At 42.3% G+C, this 17,149-nt stretch overlaps 1 protein-coding gene across 3 annotated transcripts; it reads left to right on the top strand.

The window, feature by feature from the left end:
- The first annotated feature begins 757 nt into the window (after positions 1-757).
- nr1h3 (nuclear receptor subfamily 1, group H, member 3) lies at positions 758-15,699 on the top strand. 3 transcript variants are annotated; one of them, XM_062550040.1, is made up of 11 exons: positions 758-960; positions 3,791-3,978; positions 5,116-5,196; positions 6,241-6,456; positions 7,738-8,004; positions 8,819-9,021; positions 9,356-9,535; positions 10,173-10,272; positions 10,698-10,811; positions 10,944-11,038; positions 12,137-15,699. In XM_062550040.1, exons 3-11 carry the CDS (start codon positions 5,154-5,156, stop codon positions 12,281-12,283), a joined length of 1,365 nt encoding a protein of 454 aa, XP_062406024.1. In that variant the 5' UTR covers positions 758-960; positions 3,791-3,978; positions 5,116-5,153; the 3' UTR covers positions 12,284-15,699. The 3 variants fall into 3 exon arrangements, with proteins under 3 accessions (XP_062406024.1, XP_062406025.1, XP_062406026.1); XM_062550041.1 differs by lacking the exon at positions 758-960 and adding an exon at positions 1,732-2,076; XM_062550042.1 differs by lacking the exon at positions 758-960 and adding an exon at positions 2,127-3,346.
- Positions 15,700-17,149: the final 1,450 nt, after the last annotated feature.

Here is a 17,149-nt window from a genome sequence, read left to right as displayed (position 1 = left end):
AAGTAAGTCATTATTTTTTAGTATATTGCTATTGTAGGGTATTTGATTTTACTAAATATTTTAATGTTAATGCAGGCCTGGTGTTTATAGGCCCAAATCATCTTCATATGAATAGTTACAATCGGTTCTAGCCCTCTAACACTCAGTTACATTTTATTTGATTTTTAAATGCAGTGGCACTTGGCTTGGCTAGCCCACGATGTGGAATTGAAAATAAAGTGACTGTTCAACCAATCAGTACTAGCAGGCCCTCCGTGCTCATGACATGTTGCAATATTCCTTTAAAATAGGCCTACATTTTTGTACGGTGCACTGGTCTCATCTGACATTACTGTACAATGCAAAACTCTACATCTCCCCTCATAAATAAATTCCTGTGAGCATGCATGGTCATGTGGAACCCATCATTTACCTTTACCTTATAAGAGCTTTAAACAGTGTCTGTTTTTAATTAGAAAAAATGGTCCATGCCATGTCCATTTGTTTTAATTGAATGGTTGTGGGTGCTCACTGCTCATCCAAGAAAAATATCAAGCTTACTGTCACATATAGGCCTACTGCACCCTAACACCCTTTTTTTAAAAACAAATATGAGGTCGGGATTTATACTCTTTCAGAAGTAAGATTTCATCAGAGAGCTTCAGACAAAAGGAGGAATCTGACCGAAAATAAAAACCTCACCCTCTTCGGTGCGCTCATGATGACGTCATGCGTGAGTGCTCTTTTCAGAGTGGGCGAAACAACGTGCGTAGCTACGCAAGATGAATGCGGTCTTGTAGTTTATTTTTTATGACAACATTATCCATCGGCCTTTGGTTAACACCCGATTGCACAGTGTTTTAACAATGTGGTATGCGAAACTATAACATTAATTGTCGGGCTGTGTTTCCCCCTGTAAAAGTGTGCTGGTTGTAACCCATCGTTTTAAGAACCAAGAGAAAAGATCTGCTCCAAATCCAGGTATGTATGATAATGTTAGCGACAAGATACGAGTTTGTGCTGCTAGCTTAGCTTAGCTGTCGCTAAAATGTTACTTGAGAGGCGTTAACTCAGCTAGCTATTCGTAGTTTGGACTTTCAGGTTCCACACATCGTTGGATCCTGTTAAAATGTTGTCATTGGCCATCATTATCAGAATTCTCGGGGCAGTTTTACTCCTGCAATGTACAGTTCTTTCTGAGTGTCGACAGCTTCTTTACGCTAATGTTAACGTTAGTTAACTTGGCATCATTTTAAAGCTGGCCATAAACAGTAAACAAGACAATCTAGCTAGTTAACCGTAACATCGTTTATCAGCAGAGTTTCATCTAAGTAACTAATACTCGAAATCCCTGTGATGTTATCCAGTAGAAGTGACTAATTAGATTGATTCTCATCGGTAGTAACTTTACAAAGAGCTCAGAAATATAAGCTAACGTTAGCAAGAAAGCTAATGTCATTACAGAGGCTTGTTTCACGCTAAACAAAGGTGGCTGGCTACTGTTAGCTTGACAGCAAAATGTTGGTATAACGTTTTGTGCTTGCATGTTGTGAACCAAAAGTTTGTTGACTAGCACTGGCTACATGTTAACGTTTAAAGTATTAAAACGTATGTGACAAATGTTGCTTTCAGTGAATATTGGTTGTGTAATTAAATCCTTGTCGCCAGCAAGAAATGCTAAGCCCATGGATTGTGGCCAAATGTTACAACACACCATCAAAGTTATCCATGTAAACAGCGGAAGTAACCTTAGCTAGCCAAGAAACTGGAGATGACAAAGGTAGTCAGCAAGATAACACAATTGTTTTCCAACGGATGAGTTAGCGAATGTGTAGAGTTAGTGATTCGGAAAGTTCATTACATTGTCTGGTTGAAACCTGTCTCGGAAGAGGCCTGTTTGTTTGTACTTGGCTAACATATCGTCATCGCACGCACTATTAGTACGATCTTAGAACAACAATGTAGGTAATCAGTTGTATAGTATACGACTGCCAACAATTTTCCAAGAGCGTGGACATCGCCGTTGTCTTCCGAGGGGAAATATGTCCCTCTCACGTCCAGTTCGTGTACTTTGACACTCACGTGAATCCAAACGAGGTACCGAAACTCTACTTACCAGTCGAAAGGACTTTCATGGTTTAGTGCCAGAGGTGAACTACATCAGACGTGTATTTAGGGAAAGCCGTCCTTCCTTAAATTGCTCATGACTTCAGATATTTGTAGAGGATCATATTTGGCAATTGCAACTTCCCCTCTTATCCAGATGTCTTGCTTTTGTCAGCTGGTCTTGAGGTTGCATTCATTCTCAGAGCAATTTTATTTTCATTTTTTTTAATGCATTGACAGATGTGATTTCATGTTGCATTGCACTGAGGATTGATTTCACATGTTGCAGTAGCCCGTTTTGTAAAGTAGCAATGAAATTTAACTTGTGGCTGTCTTATTGTTAGCTATAGCTCGTATTGTGGTTGTGAAATGCTGTCCATTCTGAGTCTATGCAGGTTGCTTTGAATGTTGAATGTACTAGAGTGTCTTTTCCAGGTCAAAGGTAACTGTAGACTGATAAGTTGTACAGAACATTGAGGGAGAAATTGAACCTGCAAGGGTTACTTTAGGTCAAAGGTATTACAGTTCAAAAGACTGACTCATGCTTTCAAGGGAACGAACTGATCTGCGGCGTGGTAGGATGTTGAGAGAATCAACAGTGCAGATGAGTTTCTGCTCTTCATCGCTACAAGGTAGAAAGTCACAGCATTTAGAGATTTTCATCTATTGTTTTCCCTTGATGAAGCAGCCTTATGGTTTCATGGACTTTAGCCCTTGGTTTGCCTGGCCGAAGTGTTGGGAATGACCTGCGGCTGATGCAACACATCTGATGCAGCTGTGGGACAGTTGCGAGCAAGAGCAGCACGACACCCCATGAACGCAGACAACACCTGTTGATTAAAACCAGGCAGCACACGGGGACTGCAAATTGACCTGTGATGTCCTGGAGACTTCTTAAAGCCAATTAGCTGCTGCTGCGGCACTTGCCATGGGAATAAAGAGACTTAAGCTGATTCCTTTAACTGATGCTAGACAACCTAGGAGAACCCTGTCACCATTAACAAGCGTTTCTTCAATCTCTATGACATGGAAAAGCACAGCGTTGATGGTCCAGTGTTTATAACAAAAGCTGACCAACGTTTACCCAGAAGTCTTTGCTGCTATAAGCCCCTATATGTGGACAGGAAGCGTCACTGAGAGTAGAGATGTCGAGCCAACAGATAGACTGTGTACAGCAAACAAGCTCACAAAGAGGTGTCCAGTAGGCACGAAGCTTAGAGTTCACCTCTTCAGTCGGCAGAAGAGGGATCATTTTCACAGTGTAAGGAGTAGGGTTTTCTATGCTAAGCTGCAGCGCTGTGTGAGATGAAGCTGGCATGGAGGTGTATGCGTTGTTAAGCGAGAGTGTTTTGTAAGGAGGAGGGAGACACTCAAACAGGAAACAACTTGAGCTCCAGGCCCTGCGGGGATTTCAGAGCCATGTGAATGACCGAAAGTAACCCCAGCTCTCTCTCTCTCCCTCTCTCTCTCTCTCTCTCTCCTCTGTATCTCTCTCTGGCTCTCTCTCTCAAACACATACACATTCTCCCTCCCTTTCTCACTCTCTCTCTGCCCTCCACACATACAAAATCTCCCTCTCTCTCTCTCTCTCTCTCTCCCTCTCCCTCTCTCTCTCGCTCTCTCTCTCCTCCACTCATACAACCTATCCCTCTTGTTCTTCTGCCCCCTTGCACCTACCCCTTTGTTTTTTTCCTGCCTCCCACAGGATTGTGGGGAAAGGTTTTCTACTCGTGGAGACAAATTGGAGGATTTCATTTTCCTGGGCCTCTCGCTGTGAGACTGCCTGACCTGCAGTTGGACACCCGCTGACCGCATCTGACAGCCAAAGCAGCGTGTGTTTTCCTGAGAGCCGAGGGCAAGATGGCCTACCAATAACAAGACATCACTTCAGGGGTAGGCCCTTACTACATCTCTGTGTCTCTCTATCTCTCTCACCACATGCTTGGAGCTCAGTTGAATATTTTCACATCTCCAAACAAAACTAACCCCCATATTTTATTCAGTCATAAACTGGTATGTCAGAGTGAGCGTATGTTCAGTGTATGCTACGTTTGACTTGTAAACAGATGTATTGTGGAATGACGCCAGACCCCTTACAGACTGGTTCTGTTTTATTTCTTTCAGTTTTATGGTAGAAGCAGTGCTTATGGTTGTGATTTAGATAAATGAGTATGAGACCATTGCTCCAATAAAAAGCAGATTCAAGCTCAGTCTTGCTGACAGGGTTTACGGCGCCTCCTCCATAGCCAACCTGTCAACAGAGCCAGGGGTTAGTGTACCTCTAGCCCAGTTGTCACCAGAGCCAGCAGCACATGGCTGTCTCCTCTCCTATCCTTTCGCTATTCAAGATCGCATACAGCACAAATAAACATTTTTAGTGCTATGTTAATATTTGATGTACACACTTTGGAGAGCAGGTACAGGACTCAAATGAGATGTCTGAAGAGAAGCTGTACACATTTTTGTTTATTTATTTATTTTGTTTTTAAATGTGGGGGAAAGTACACATGTCTTGAATTACTCTTGTTATGTGTCAGTGCATCTTTCTAGTGAAAGTGAGTCAAGATATTACAGTATGCCCACTCTGCTTCCATTACATTTGAGAACAGTATGAGCCTATGACATATCCTGGAGTCTGTTGATGTGGGTGTAATCTATTATATGATTCCTATGTGGGGATTCCACTGTTATTTCCGAAAGATATTTAGAAAGGTGTTAAGATTGATCGGAAATGACAACAGATTGCTGCTAACACACAATGTGTGGCAGTCATATTTTTAAAGTCGTTTTAGTATTTAGTAGAAAATAACCAAGCTTGGCATTTTTGCGTTTACATGTGTTTTGGCTTTAAATTGGTGGCTTGTTTGATGTGTGATGTTGGAGCTCAGAGTGCAGCTTGTGGTCAAGGGCACAGTGAAGGAAGTTCACTTCCACAGTTAGCCGACAGCAAATACAGGCGGAGATCACTTCAAATTAATGAATATTCAAATAATCCAAATAAATGAATGCTCTCCTCTGCCGCTGTTGCAGGCGTGGAGTCTTCGTTATGACAAGCTGCTGTGCAGAAGATGTCCACCCTTACTACGGCTGATATCACAGATGTTGGTCATGGTAAGAGACCGCGTCCGCTTGTTTCTGTGAGCTGCTTTCAAATCTCAGTGCTTGAACATGTTCCAAGTATTTAAATCAAAAATGTCTTTATTCTGGAGCTATTTTTATATACGCTTCAAATTATTCTTGTTAAATGTTATCAATATGCCTGATGTTCATATGCTATGCTATGGTATAATGTCCTGAACTAAAAGGGTGTTTTGAAATACATGACTACCTCCAGCAGTCAGTCTCATTGGATAGTATAATGTGATAATTTGTTTTACTTCAGCAGAGGTATAGTAGAGTTTGTCATTTAAAGTCTGCACCAGGCAGGCCATACCAAGCTTGTAACCGATACATTCCGTTCAAGAGGAATGTATGCTGAAACTGGCTACACTGTGACGTGATGCGTACATTAGAAAAAAATTAGACCGGTCTTCTAAAATAATTTTTACTCTCTGAATGGAGCGCTTCGGTTGCGTGTCTAGTGTAGCCTGCCTGGAAGGCTAATGCTTCAGCCTGTGACGATTGTTGTGCCATCGCCACTGAGCTGTTAAACTACAGATGATGACGATGGTGCGATTAAAAATGATGAGAACTTATTCTGTAACCAAATATACTTCATGTTGCTGTATACCCATCACTTGATTTTCGCTGCACTAATGTTATCAGAAAAATATGTATTTGTGTTGAATTTTGCAATGAGTTGGTCAGCAAGAATAATGGATTTCAGAGGCATGCATAGGAAGTTCTTTTCCAAAACCCTGACATTTATATTTATTCTTTTAGCAGACGTTTTTTTTAACCAAAGCGACTTGCATAGAGTATGTCTATTATATTAGAAGGGCCACTGTTCCCGGAGCGACTTCGTGCCTTGCTCAAGGGCATAACGGTAGAAGCCGGATATTGAATCCACAAGTGTTCAGGCTGCTGTATGCTAGCACCACTACACTACCATTGCACTAAACGCATAAATGATTTTTAGGGTGATTTAAAAAAAAAAAACGACATGAGAGAAATGCTGCATTCAGGGCTCTACAGCAGATGTGATTGTTTCTGCAGGGGACGGTAAGGTGTTTGATGGAGATGACAAACTGCAGCTCGACGGCTTGGGCGAGGACAGCCTCTCCTCAGAAATGAAGCGCGAGATCCAGCTCGTCTCTCTCGGCCCCCCGGCCCCCTTCTCCGACGCCGCTGGGGAGCTGCCCGCCTCACTGGTCATGGAACCCCGTGACATCAAAGGCGACCCCGCAGCGGACCCGCCACCAGCTCACGCAGGTAAGCAGGAGTCACCTGTTGGCCAGAGGGCGATCTCCGTAACCGGAACCAGCCATACTGGTTTGACTGTACGGATGAGGGTTTGTGAAAGCAGAAGGCACTAACACACGAGTGGTGCTTGGTGCCGAGAGGTCTGTCTTTTCACATTTAGACAAGGCAACACCCTTTTATTTTTTGTTGTCTTAGGAAAATAGAAAAGGAAAGTAGGATGTTTCACATTGAGGACTTGCCAGTAGTAAGATTTTTCAAAGATAAACAAACAAATGTATTATAACACAGTCATTAAAAAGAAAAAACATACGCTTTTTGTAAGTCGTTCAGCGCTTAGTCATGTCAAGAGTTTGCACATTCTGCAAGTGAAATACAGTTTAAAAGAGAAATCCTACAAAGTTTTCACAATGATCTCCGTTTCTGGAGTACTGTTGGTACAAAAATCCCTTAAAACAATTAAATCGTTTTTTTTTCTTCTCTAGATTGAGTTGCTACAGTCAGGCAGCTACAACCCCATTCTCTGGGGGCATGTCCGTGAGCGCCCATGTACGTGCCCCCAGAGTGTAGTGCTCTAGCTGCCTGGCTGCATTAACGGCTAGCTGTAGCAACTCGAGCTTGGTAAAACAAATATTTTCAGTTTGTTTCATACCAACAGTACTCGGTGACCTCAAGAAACGGAAATCGGTGTGAAAACTCGCCAGATTTCTCCTTTAAAGAGTGCTACACCTCAACAGTACCAGTAGTCTCAAATGATTATGATGTTGGTGACCTCGAGAAATGGAGATCTATTTGAAAACTCTCCTTTAAAGAGTGCTACACCTCAATAGTAGTCTCAAATGATTGCTCAGCTCATTTCATTAACTGCTTTAACCTTAACCTTTTACTGTCAATTAGGGGTCATTTCCCTTTAACTGTGGGAAGTGCAAAGATTAATGATGATCTTTGACCCAGTTCTTCATTTCTGAGTGTCCACAATACAGAATAGTGTATGCAGTACAGTTTCAAGTCTTTGGCGGTTTGCTTTCACTGCAGCTGAAAAAAGCAGAGGTGGGAAATGCATTCATTTCTCTTTGTTCCCTTCCTTGAACCAAACCATCCGAATTCCCACAGTAGTGTAGGCTGTGCTGTCAGCTCGCGAAGCGCAGACGCTAGCAAAAACCAGATGGTTCACACAGTCCCAGCCCTGTTTTTTTTTTTTTTTTTTTTTTGCCTGAACCTGCTTTTTCCATCAGCGGAAGACGGAGCGAAGCGACAGGACTTCCTCTCTTTAAACACTGTCTGTCTCCGCAGAGGGTCAGCCGGTGAAGAGGAAGAAGGGCCCGGCGCCAAAGATGCTGGGCAACGAGGTGTGCAGCGTGTGCGGCGACAAGGCCTCGGGCTTCCACTACAACGTGCTGAGCTGCGAGGGCTGCAAGGGCTTCTTCCGCCGCAGCGTCATCAAGGGCGCGCAGTACGCCTGCAAGAACAGCGGCCGCTGCGAGATGGACATGTACATGCGCCGCAAGTGCCAACAGTGCCGCCTGCGCAAGTGCCGTGAGGCCGGCATGCTCGAGCAGTGTGAGTGTGCCCTGGAGAGATGACGCCCCCGTATACACGTTTACATCCACTACACATACACTGCATACATACCCATGTTTACATACACTACCCATATACTACATACATACCCGTCTAACGTTTACATACACTACATACATACCTGAATATGCGTTTACATACACTATAGATCTACTACATACATACCCACACATTTACATACTGTACACTACACATCCACTACATACATACCCGTATACACGTTTACATACACTTTCATTCACGGTTTCAAAGTAAGTGTGGACTCAGAGGGCACAGTGCGAGAGGACAAAGACTACTGGGTTTCAATAGAACGGACCAAAAACACTCGTTCTTATTGACTGTATAGCAAAACTCAACTCTTAAGAACCGTTCATCAGCACAAGATCTTTCAAGTACCGTAATTTTCCAACTATTAGCTGCGACTTGTACATTGATTTTGCAAAATTTCTTCGGCTATTAATATGTATAAATAATATTTTGTTTGGTCTTGAATAAAACACTGTCCTGTGGCTTATACACAATGCAGTTAATACACAGAAAATGACTGTACATGTTTACACTACACATGCCTCTCATTTCTCTCTAACCAGCTCCATTGTTTGCATATTAAGTACATTTGCTAAGCTGGTGCTAAGAAGAGGGGTGTGAGTAGTGCTAGTATTAGTCTTTGCCTCTGTGGTAAGATAACGTAAGAGTGTGTGTGCTGTACACCTAGTCTAATCTCTGTAGTTGTTGGATATGGCGTGTCATGAGCAGTATTAAGTGTAACGGAGACTGTGTGTGTGGCGCGCAGGCGTTCTGTCTGAGGAGCAGATCCGCGTGAAGAAGATGAAGAAGCAGGACGAGGAGACGGCGCGCACCTCCGCGGTGGTCACGCCCAACCCCGTCCCCGAGGTGCCCCCTCTGGCGCCCGAGCAGCAGGAGATGATCGAGAAGCTGGTGGCCATGCAGAAGCAGTGCAACAAGCGCTCCTTCCTGGAACGGCCCAAAGTCACTGTGAGTCACTGACCGCCACTGCACCCTGTTATACAGAACTGTCGACCTGAGATGAGCTCAAATCAGCACACTGTATCACTGGTAACCCTTATCTTGCCCAACGGACCTGTCCCAGCAAAGAGGTGTTCAAAAGCACTTTTGAACTGATATATTATTATATACTGTAATTTCCCAACTATTAGCCGTGGCTTATACATTGATTTTTGCAACATTAGGGGTAGTTAATAAGGTCTTAGTATGGTTTAGTTTCTTTAAACTTGCATAAAACACTGTCCTGCGACTAATACACAGGATATGATATGTCTGACCGGATCGCTCTGCCCCCTTTCCCCAGCCGTGGCCTCAGAGTCAGGACCCGCTGAACCGGGAGGTCCGGCAGCAGCGCTTCGCCCACTTCACCGAGCTGGCCATCATGTCCGTGCAAGAGATAGTGGACTTTGCCAAGCAGCTGCCGGGCTTCCTGGAGCTGACCCGGGAGGACCAAATCGCCTTGCTGAAGACCTCCACCATTGAGGTGAGCAATCCTCTCTCCAAGTGGCCAGTTTCTAAAGCTGTGTCATATCAAGCAGAGGGGTAAAACATCCGGCTTCAGAAAGTAAAAGTACTGCCACATTTATGGCTTAACCATTCACTTAATCAACTGATTCTAAAGCACAACTCTTAAGCCAAGTAGATCATCTAATTATTGAAATCACCTGTGTTAAGTGCAGAGGGAGAACCAATACATGGCAGGACTTTCTGAAGCCGGATTTTTACTTCTCTGGTATCAAGTGACCAGTGCGAATCTAAATCTCTTTCCCTGAGGTTCATAAGAAATATCTTAGCATAGCCAAACAGATTGTGTGGGTTCTTTTGCCTCAGTTCTGTACTTCTGTCTACTGGCGAGTGGCTATAACCAGATTCGTTTCATCTGATGTTTCACTGGGATTAAATAGCGACGTGGAAATGCTATGCAGAGAGGGGAGCTGTTGTCAGAGCAAATGTATGCAGTATGTGATGCTGTATAAATTGAGTTGTCGTCTCTGTAACCCCATTTGTGTCCAGTAGAATAGCAGCATACCACAGTAATGAAGGGGGTTGCTGTCTGGTTGTGGCAGGCTCATATATTTTGGCTAGTCACCACCCCTGAGATGTGTTTTCCTGTTTTGCAGATCATGCTGCTAGAAACGTCACGGCGATACGACCCCGCCCTGGAGAGCATCACCTTCCTGAAGGATTTCAGCTACAACAAGGACGACTTTGCCAAAGCAGGTCAGTAAAATGAGAATACAAGGTTCAAAACCATAGTACTTGCTGAAGGGAATAGGGCTGCAACTAGCAATTATATTCATAGTCAATTCTCCATTATTTTCTCAATTAATTGATCGGATATTAGATCCATTAAATGTAAAAAAAAAAAAAGGCGATCAGTTTTTCCTAAACCCTAAAACCATCTCATATTCCTTGTTTAACCCTATAAACCAAAAGTGTTCAGTTGCTGTCTTTGTAGTTGTACTCTGCATAATGAAGTTGAATCTAATCTAATCTTATATAACCAAAGTCAAGATGAAAATCCACACCCTGCAGTAGGCCTGTAATTGGTATTTGTTAGGTATTGTGTTGTATTGTATTGTATTGTATTGGTATTTGTTAGGCATTTCAAGGTTTTGAAAGCAAAACATCCATCTTCTCTGCAGGTCTACAGTTTGAGTTCATCAACCCCATTTTTGAGTTCTCAAAGGGCATGAATGATCTCCATCTGGATGAAGCTGAATATGCTCTACTCATTGCTATCAACATCTTCTCTGCAGGTTAGCCAACCACTCTAATTCTGCTGAACACCTCACTTGCCTGTGTTCAGCATCTTCTGTATGTATATGCATAACGCCTAGCTCACTCATAACTAGTTGAAGACAGAGACCTTCTCTTTTTTTATTCCTCAGACCGGCCCAACGTGCAGGACCACGATTTAGTGGAGAGGCTCCAACAGCCGTATGTAGACTTGCTGCATTCATACATCAGGATTAAGAGACCAGCGGTAAGTGTGTGGGTTGCCACCTCCTGGTAGTTTCTCAAAGTTTTTTTTTTTCTTTCTCTGCATTGCCTCAGGAGGTTTCCAGAACAGCAGCAGTCTAGTAGTCATGTTGAAGAGCTCACACCATCGCCTCTGACTATTACGCAAGGCTCTGTGATTTTGAGCATTCATTGGCTTTACCTGGATATTGGTGTATTTACATTCTAATAGACGTGTACATCCTCTGTGGCAATAAAATGCAAGCTACAGTGATTATGCTATTTTTATTTTGTAAATTTTGTGTTTCTAAAGGCAAATTTATAGGCCAGGCAACAAGTGTCGCTCTGTAAAATTTGACGTAAAAGCGACACAACTTCTGTCTGCTGGGCTGTCACGGAGCTTATTGTGTACTAAAAACATTTGAAATGGCGCAGTCATTGTCACATATTCTGATTGTGGCAATGGTAGCCTAGTGGCTCAGGAGCTCGGCTAGCTCGCAGTAAGTAGCCTGTGCCCTTGAGGTAAGGCACTTACCCCAAGTTGGTCCGCGGACAATGGCCCTTGTAATATTATTGACATGTAAGTCGCTTTGGATAAAAGCGTCTGCTAAATTAATGCATATAAATGTAAAGGATTGGATATCAACTCTACTGGAGTTTGAGTTCTATTGTGTATTGCCATGGCGTGTGTCTATTTATTTTTGTTTTGCAGTGACATGTGACGTTAATGTCCAAGTTATAGAAACTAGCAGACATTCTATTCGACAATTTGGTGCCGGTTTTTGGATCATGAAAGCTTGCAGTTTTGAGTCTGTCGTCAGCAATTAAATTTTATCGAACAACAGTTGTCGCCTGGCTTTAAATAAGCTCTTTTTGCTCAAATGGCACAGCATGGCAGCATATTGATTGCTCATCTGTGCTTTCGACACACTTGGTGTGGTACTGTGACACACACGCATGGTGTGGTATTGTGATGCGCATGGTGTGGTATTGTGACGCGCATGGTGTGGTATTGTGACATGTATGGTGTGATTATTGTGACACGCATGGTGTGGTATTGTGACTACGTGGCTTTCATCTGTGTGCTCCCCCCCCCCCCCCCCCCCCCTCCATATGTGTGCAGGACCACCTGATGTTCCCGCGCATGCTGATGAAGCTGGTCAGCCTGCGGACCCTCAGCAGCGTCCACTCAGAGCAGGTTTTTGCCCTGCGCCTCCAGGACAAGAAACTGCCGCCACTGCTCTCCGAGATCTGGGACGTCCACGAATGAACGGTGGTGGTCACTTACGCTCGGTCGAAGAGTGGGGCTCCCCGTAAGACTGAACTCTGGGTGTGGAGAGTGGGCACCCGTACTAAAGGTGTCTCCTGGGCCACTGCTGACTACTCTGTCGTCAATATAGGTTGAAGGAGTTGGTTTTGTACCATCTTTCTTTTTTCCCTTTTTCTTCTTCTTCTTCTTCTCCTTCTTTCTTGCCCCCTTGTGTTCAGGACGGAGACATATCCCACAGATGGATATTTCCTTTGTGTGGTAGAAATATGGGATCGCAAGTATCACAGGGAGACGCCGACCTGTTTGGAAACTCGTCTCCCGAATGTGAATGGCCCAGCCCACTGAGGGAACCCAGGGATTGTGGTGGTGCCAGATGTTTTTTGAGCTTGACTTGACTCGACCCGAGGTTAGCGACTGTTAATGATATGTACACAGTTGTTTTTGTGTGCTTTTTACTCCCCGTTTTAATTGTCAAAAGAAGCTTCAAGCAGGTCTTGTCAGTGGTTTCCCTGTTCCAAACCACAGCATGGGTATGATGTCTCCACGTGAATTCTAGCGGTTCTGGCTCCATGTTCTAATGGGGTCCTAAACTGGCCAGCTGTCGGGTTCCCTACATACGAGATTGTAGGTGAGACTTCCAACAGTGTCAGTCATGGCCCTGTTTTTACTACTTACTAAAGGAACTCACAGTGCTATGCCACTGTTGAGAGAAAAAAAAAGAAGAAAAAAAAGATTCTGTATGGATTTGAGGAGTAGGGCGACTTAGATGTTTGTTTGAACTTGTTTCCTGCATGGTTCTTCATGCATATACAATACAATCCATTAGTCTTCGTTTGTGAAAAACACAATACAATCAATATTGCACAACTACTTATGCATTGGTTTGGGTTACTGAATGATTATACACACACACACACAAGCTGCTCAGAGCCCAGGAGCTACTGTACGCCTTGAAGTGGTGATCCCATCACACTGACTCGCGACAGCTCAGTAGAGCATAGACAGCAGCAGAGAGCATTCGGCAGAGATGTATTTTAATCAATGTTTACATAACCAACCACCTCTTTGTCTCCATCCAGTGTATGCGTTCATTTTGATCAGGAGTTTCCTAAGTTAGGCGCTTCTCCAGCGTGGCAATTATTGTGCAAATTGATTTGCTTGAGAATCAATGATTAACTGTCATGTCTTCTACACAGTCAGAACAGTAGGTTTAGGTGTGTGTGTCTGGTGTCTGGTATCATCCATCAGCCGTCATTTGACTTATTAATATCCTGATATTAACAACATAGCACAGCAACTGTCAACAATCTGGTGAAATATGATGGCGATAAATTTACCCTTGCATATCGAATGCTTTGCTAACAGCAGAAAATAGCAGAACTTTTTTTTTTTGTTTTGTGTTAAATGAAATGCTATTGTTCCAGATTACATCTTGCCATAGTTGGAAGTAATGAAAATCGAGTCAAATAATAAGTATATTTATTACTGTATAAAGGAGCAAAGTGTTGTGGAGTCCCACTGGTGAGCCATAGTAAACGTGAGTTTGTACATAGCCTTAGTTCTCAAAGAATGAGAATAATGTACTAATCGCAGCAGGAGTATAATTCACATCTCCGCTGAACTGGGAATCAGCTGACTTTACATCAAAGCGTCATCATCTTAGCGCTCCTAGTCCTCCGAATATTCGAACCTTGGGCATAACTTTGGGAATTGCACTTTTTTTTTTACAGTACAGTGTGTGGGAACGTGAGGCATTTATTCATGAATCTGTGTCAATTTTTTTTGTCTTTGTCTTCTTGTGTTTGCAACATGCCTCTGCTTCTTGCATCTTCTCTGACCCCCTGATTAAAAGGTGTTGTGATCTAGAAAGTAATAAGTACAGATACAGATGTCTTCTGGTGTTGTCTGTTCCTCACTTTAAACAACTGGAAGAGAAGATCTGTATCGGTTGATAACATCTCTGAACAGTGTTTCAGGCGACTGAAGAGCTCACTGGTCAGATGGATCATTTAAAAATAACAGTGCATGCTACTCTTCTTGAACTGCATTTGCCTTTGGCTTGGTTGGTTGAACAGACGCTCTTATTTGGTGTGACGCAGTGGGTGTTGTTGGTTGATGAACCAGTAAATTCAAAATTCTGAATGCTGACAAACAGATTTTTTTACCTCTACACTCAGTCACGAGCGAGTCACTACATGAACATTTCAGAACAGACTGACCCACCTACACTCAGTCAGATTGGCACAGATGTCAATGGCAGCATAGTGAGGAGGGATTGAGCAATCAGTGGGAGGTCAGGAACGCAACAGTACAAAACTCTGATCTGACCTCACATAGCCTCCACAGCAACGGACTTTGAGGTCATTCCTATCATAAACGTTCCTTGTAGGTAGACTGACTGCAGTGACTTTCTTGTGGACAGTAAGGTTGCCCTTATGGTCGTCAGGAGTGTTTTGCGGTTGTACATGGTAATCAAATCAGATTCTAAGAGGCTCTGTTATGATTTAGTATCTGTCCATTTACCCACAGTCATTCACTGCACACCTAACCAAAGGTGCAGACCGTACAGGACAGTCCTGTCATGTTAGTAGTTGCAAGCATCAACCCATGTCCTTATTATAGGAGTTTCTGCAGGTACAGATCTCTCTTTCCTTAAAACCTCACTAATTAAAAAAAAAAAACATTTTCAAGGATATATTCTTAAATCATTTTAGCCATGGTTTAAATGTGTGGAAATCTACACCAGTTTTTGTGCTTAAATATCAGGTCACACAAGAGACCTAAGATCTGCAGTACAAAACCCAGTAACCCCAATGTAACATTCAACATTGTTTGGTTTAAATGTAACTTTTTTTTTTATTGAAATGTTGTTTTTATCTCAAGTTCTGTACTGTACTAATCCACTTATACTGCAGTCATTTTGTCATACTTGACTAATGATTCAAATCCAGGTTAATGGCGGTCCTTTTTTGCACAGCCAAAAGAAAAGAAGAAAAAAAAAATCAAGAATTGTGATCAAAGTAATGTTTCCAGTATCTAATTGTGATCCACGTCATTGAATTGATATGTTGTGTTGCTTAACATGGAAATTTAATTTTCATTTGCTAATAGTTAATAAAATGTTGATTGTAATGATTTATCATCTATTTATACACCCTGCTGTGTAGAGCCTCTATTCTAATGCATTTAACTCTCATGGTCTGGCATCAAACGATGTGGGCAAAGAGATGCAAATTTGTGTTAACGCCTTAAGTCCTTGGATACACTGCTTTATATGTATAAATTAAAAGCCGAAAAAAATATATATTGTTCTGCCAGAGTATATATTTGTTTGTTTAAACGCTGAAAGACGTAGGAGACTAAGTACATCTATTATTCTTTTTACAGAAATATACTGGATTGAAATGTGAAACTAATTAACGTGTTTGTCTTTTTATTCCAAAACACATTACGCACACCCAGTTTTCAACTTTCCACTAAAACACTGGAATCATTTCATTGAAATCGCCATAAGAATTTTATTAAAATATTTATTTATTTATTTATTTTTAAAAAGCACATTTATTGCCATAGCCGGTTCATTCATTTGAAAATCCCACTTGTGGAAACTTTCAGTCCTTCTTCCACGCTACCAATATTTTACTATCTAAAGTAGTTCAGGGAACTAACTTAACCTCACAGCTCTGAACAGTTTCACTTTGGTATGAGAAAATGACTGGAACACTATTGGGTGGGGATTAGTGCCCTAACTTGATGTTTGACGATTAAACAGACATCTAGTTTTTACATAGGCTACCAAAGTCCATGGTCAAAATTGTTCTGTGAGTTTAGCTGAATCGTCAGTCCTGGCAAGTTAAGGTGTCTTTTGTACAGTAATTTTCTGATTTGTGCTAGTTTGAAGCCCCTCCTCCATCTGTATACGACTTGAATATTGACCAATGATCTGGACTTGGTTTGGTTTGATATCATTGTAATTCACTCTCTGTAAATACATTCAGATATCTGCATTTTATGACCGCTTGACTGTGATTGTGCATTCAGCAAGCCTTTCTAATAGCCTGATAGCACCAGACATTATCATCAAGGTTTGTCTGGGTTCTCCCAGGTTTCTACAGTCGTGCTCATAGGTTTATACACTGGTATAATTTGTAAAACAATGGCCACTTTTAGGAAAACATGACTGATGAAGCAAAAACCTTTTTTTTTTTTTTACGGACTGTAGTCATTTATCATCACATATTGTGGTCTTTTTGAATAGTAACGGAAATCATCCAATGGCCCTGATAAAAAGTTTGAACCTTTTGAATACCTTTGAATGTTTGGCCTGATAATATATGAGTGACACACCCAAGTTTACATGGCTCTAAGGATATGCGTCCACACCTATGGCATGTTTGATTGTAATTAGTCTGTATCTCTTGTGCGACCTCACAACTGCAAGGAAAATTGGTCGCTGGATGCAAAAAGTCCCTCAAGTTACTTCAGCTGAAATACAGACTTCACTTGAAGAAAGTAATGCGACTGTTTCCAGATCCACAGTAAGGAGGCACTTGAACAAAAGCCAGAAAAAAAAACATTACCACCACAAAACGGCATGCTTTGAACTTCTGAAGAAGAATATCCCTATAGGACAATAAAGACTCTATCTCCTGGAACAAGTAATTTGGAGAAATGAGACCAACGTTGAAGTTTATGGTCAATACCATAAACACTGTGTTTGGAGTGGAGTCAGCAAGACATGACTAAAAGTGCACTATGTGAAGCGGAGGTGCATCTCTCTATGTGTGTGTCTGTGTGTGACCCAAGACATAGGGCATTTTTCCAACATTGATGGCAAGATGAATGCAGCATGTTAGCAGAAAGTAT

The sequence above is a fragment of the Sardina pilchardus genome, chromosome 11, assembly GCF_963854185.1.
Source record: "Sardina pilchardus chromosome 11, fSarPil1.1, whole genome shotgun sequence".
NCBI lineage: Eukaryota > Metazoa > Chordata > Actinopteri > Clupeiformes > Clupeidae > Sardina > Sardina pilchardus.
Note: the sequence above shows the minus strand (reverse complement) of the source record. Positions and strands in the feature narration are given on the sequence as shown.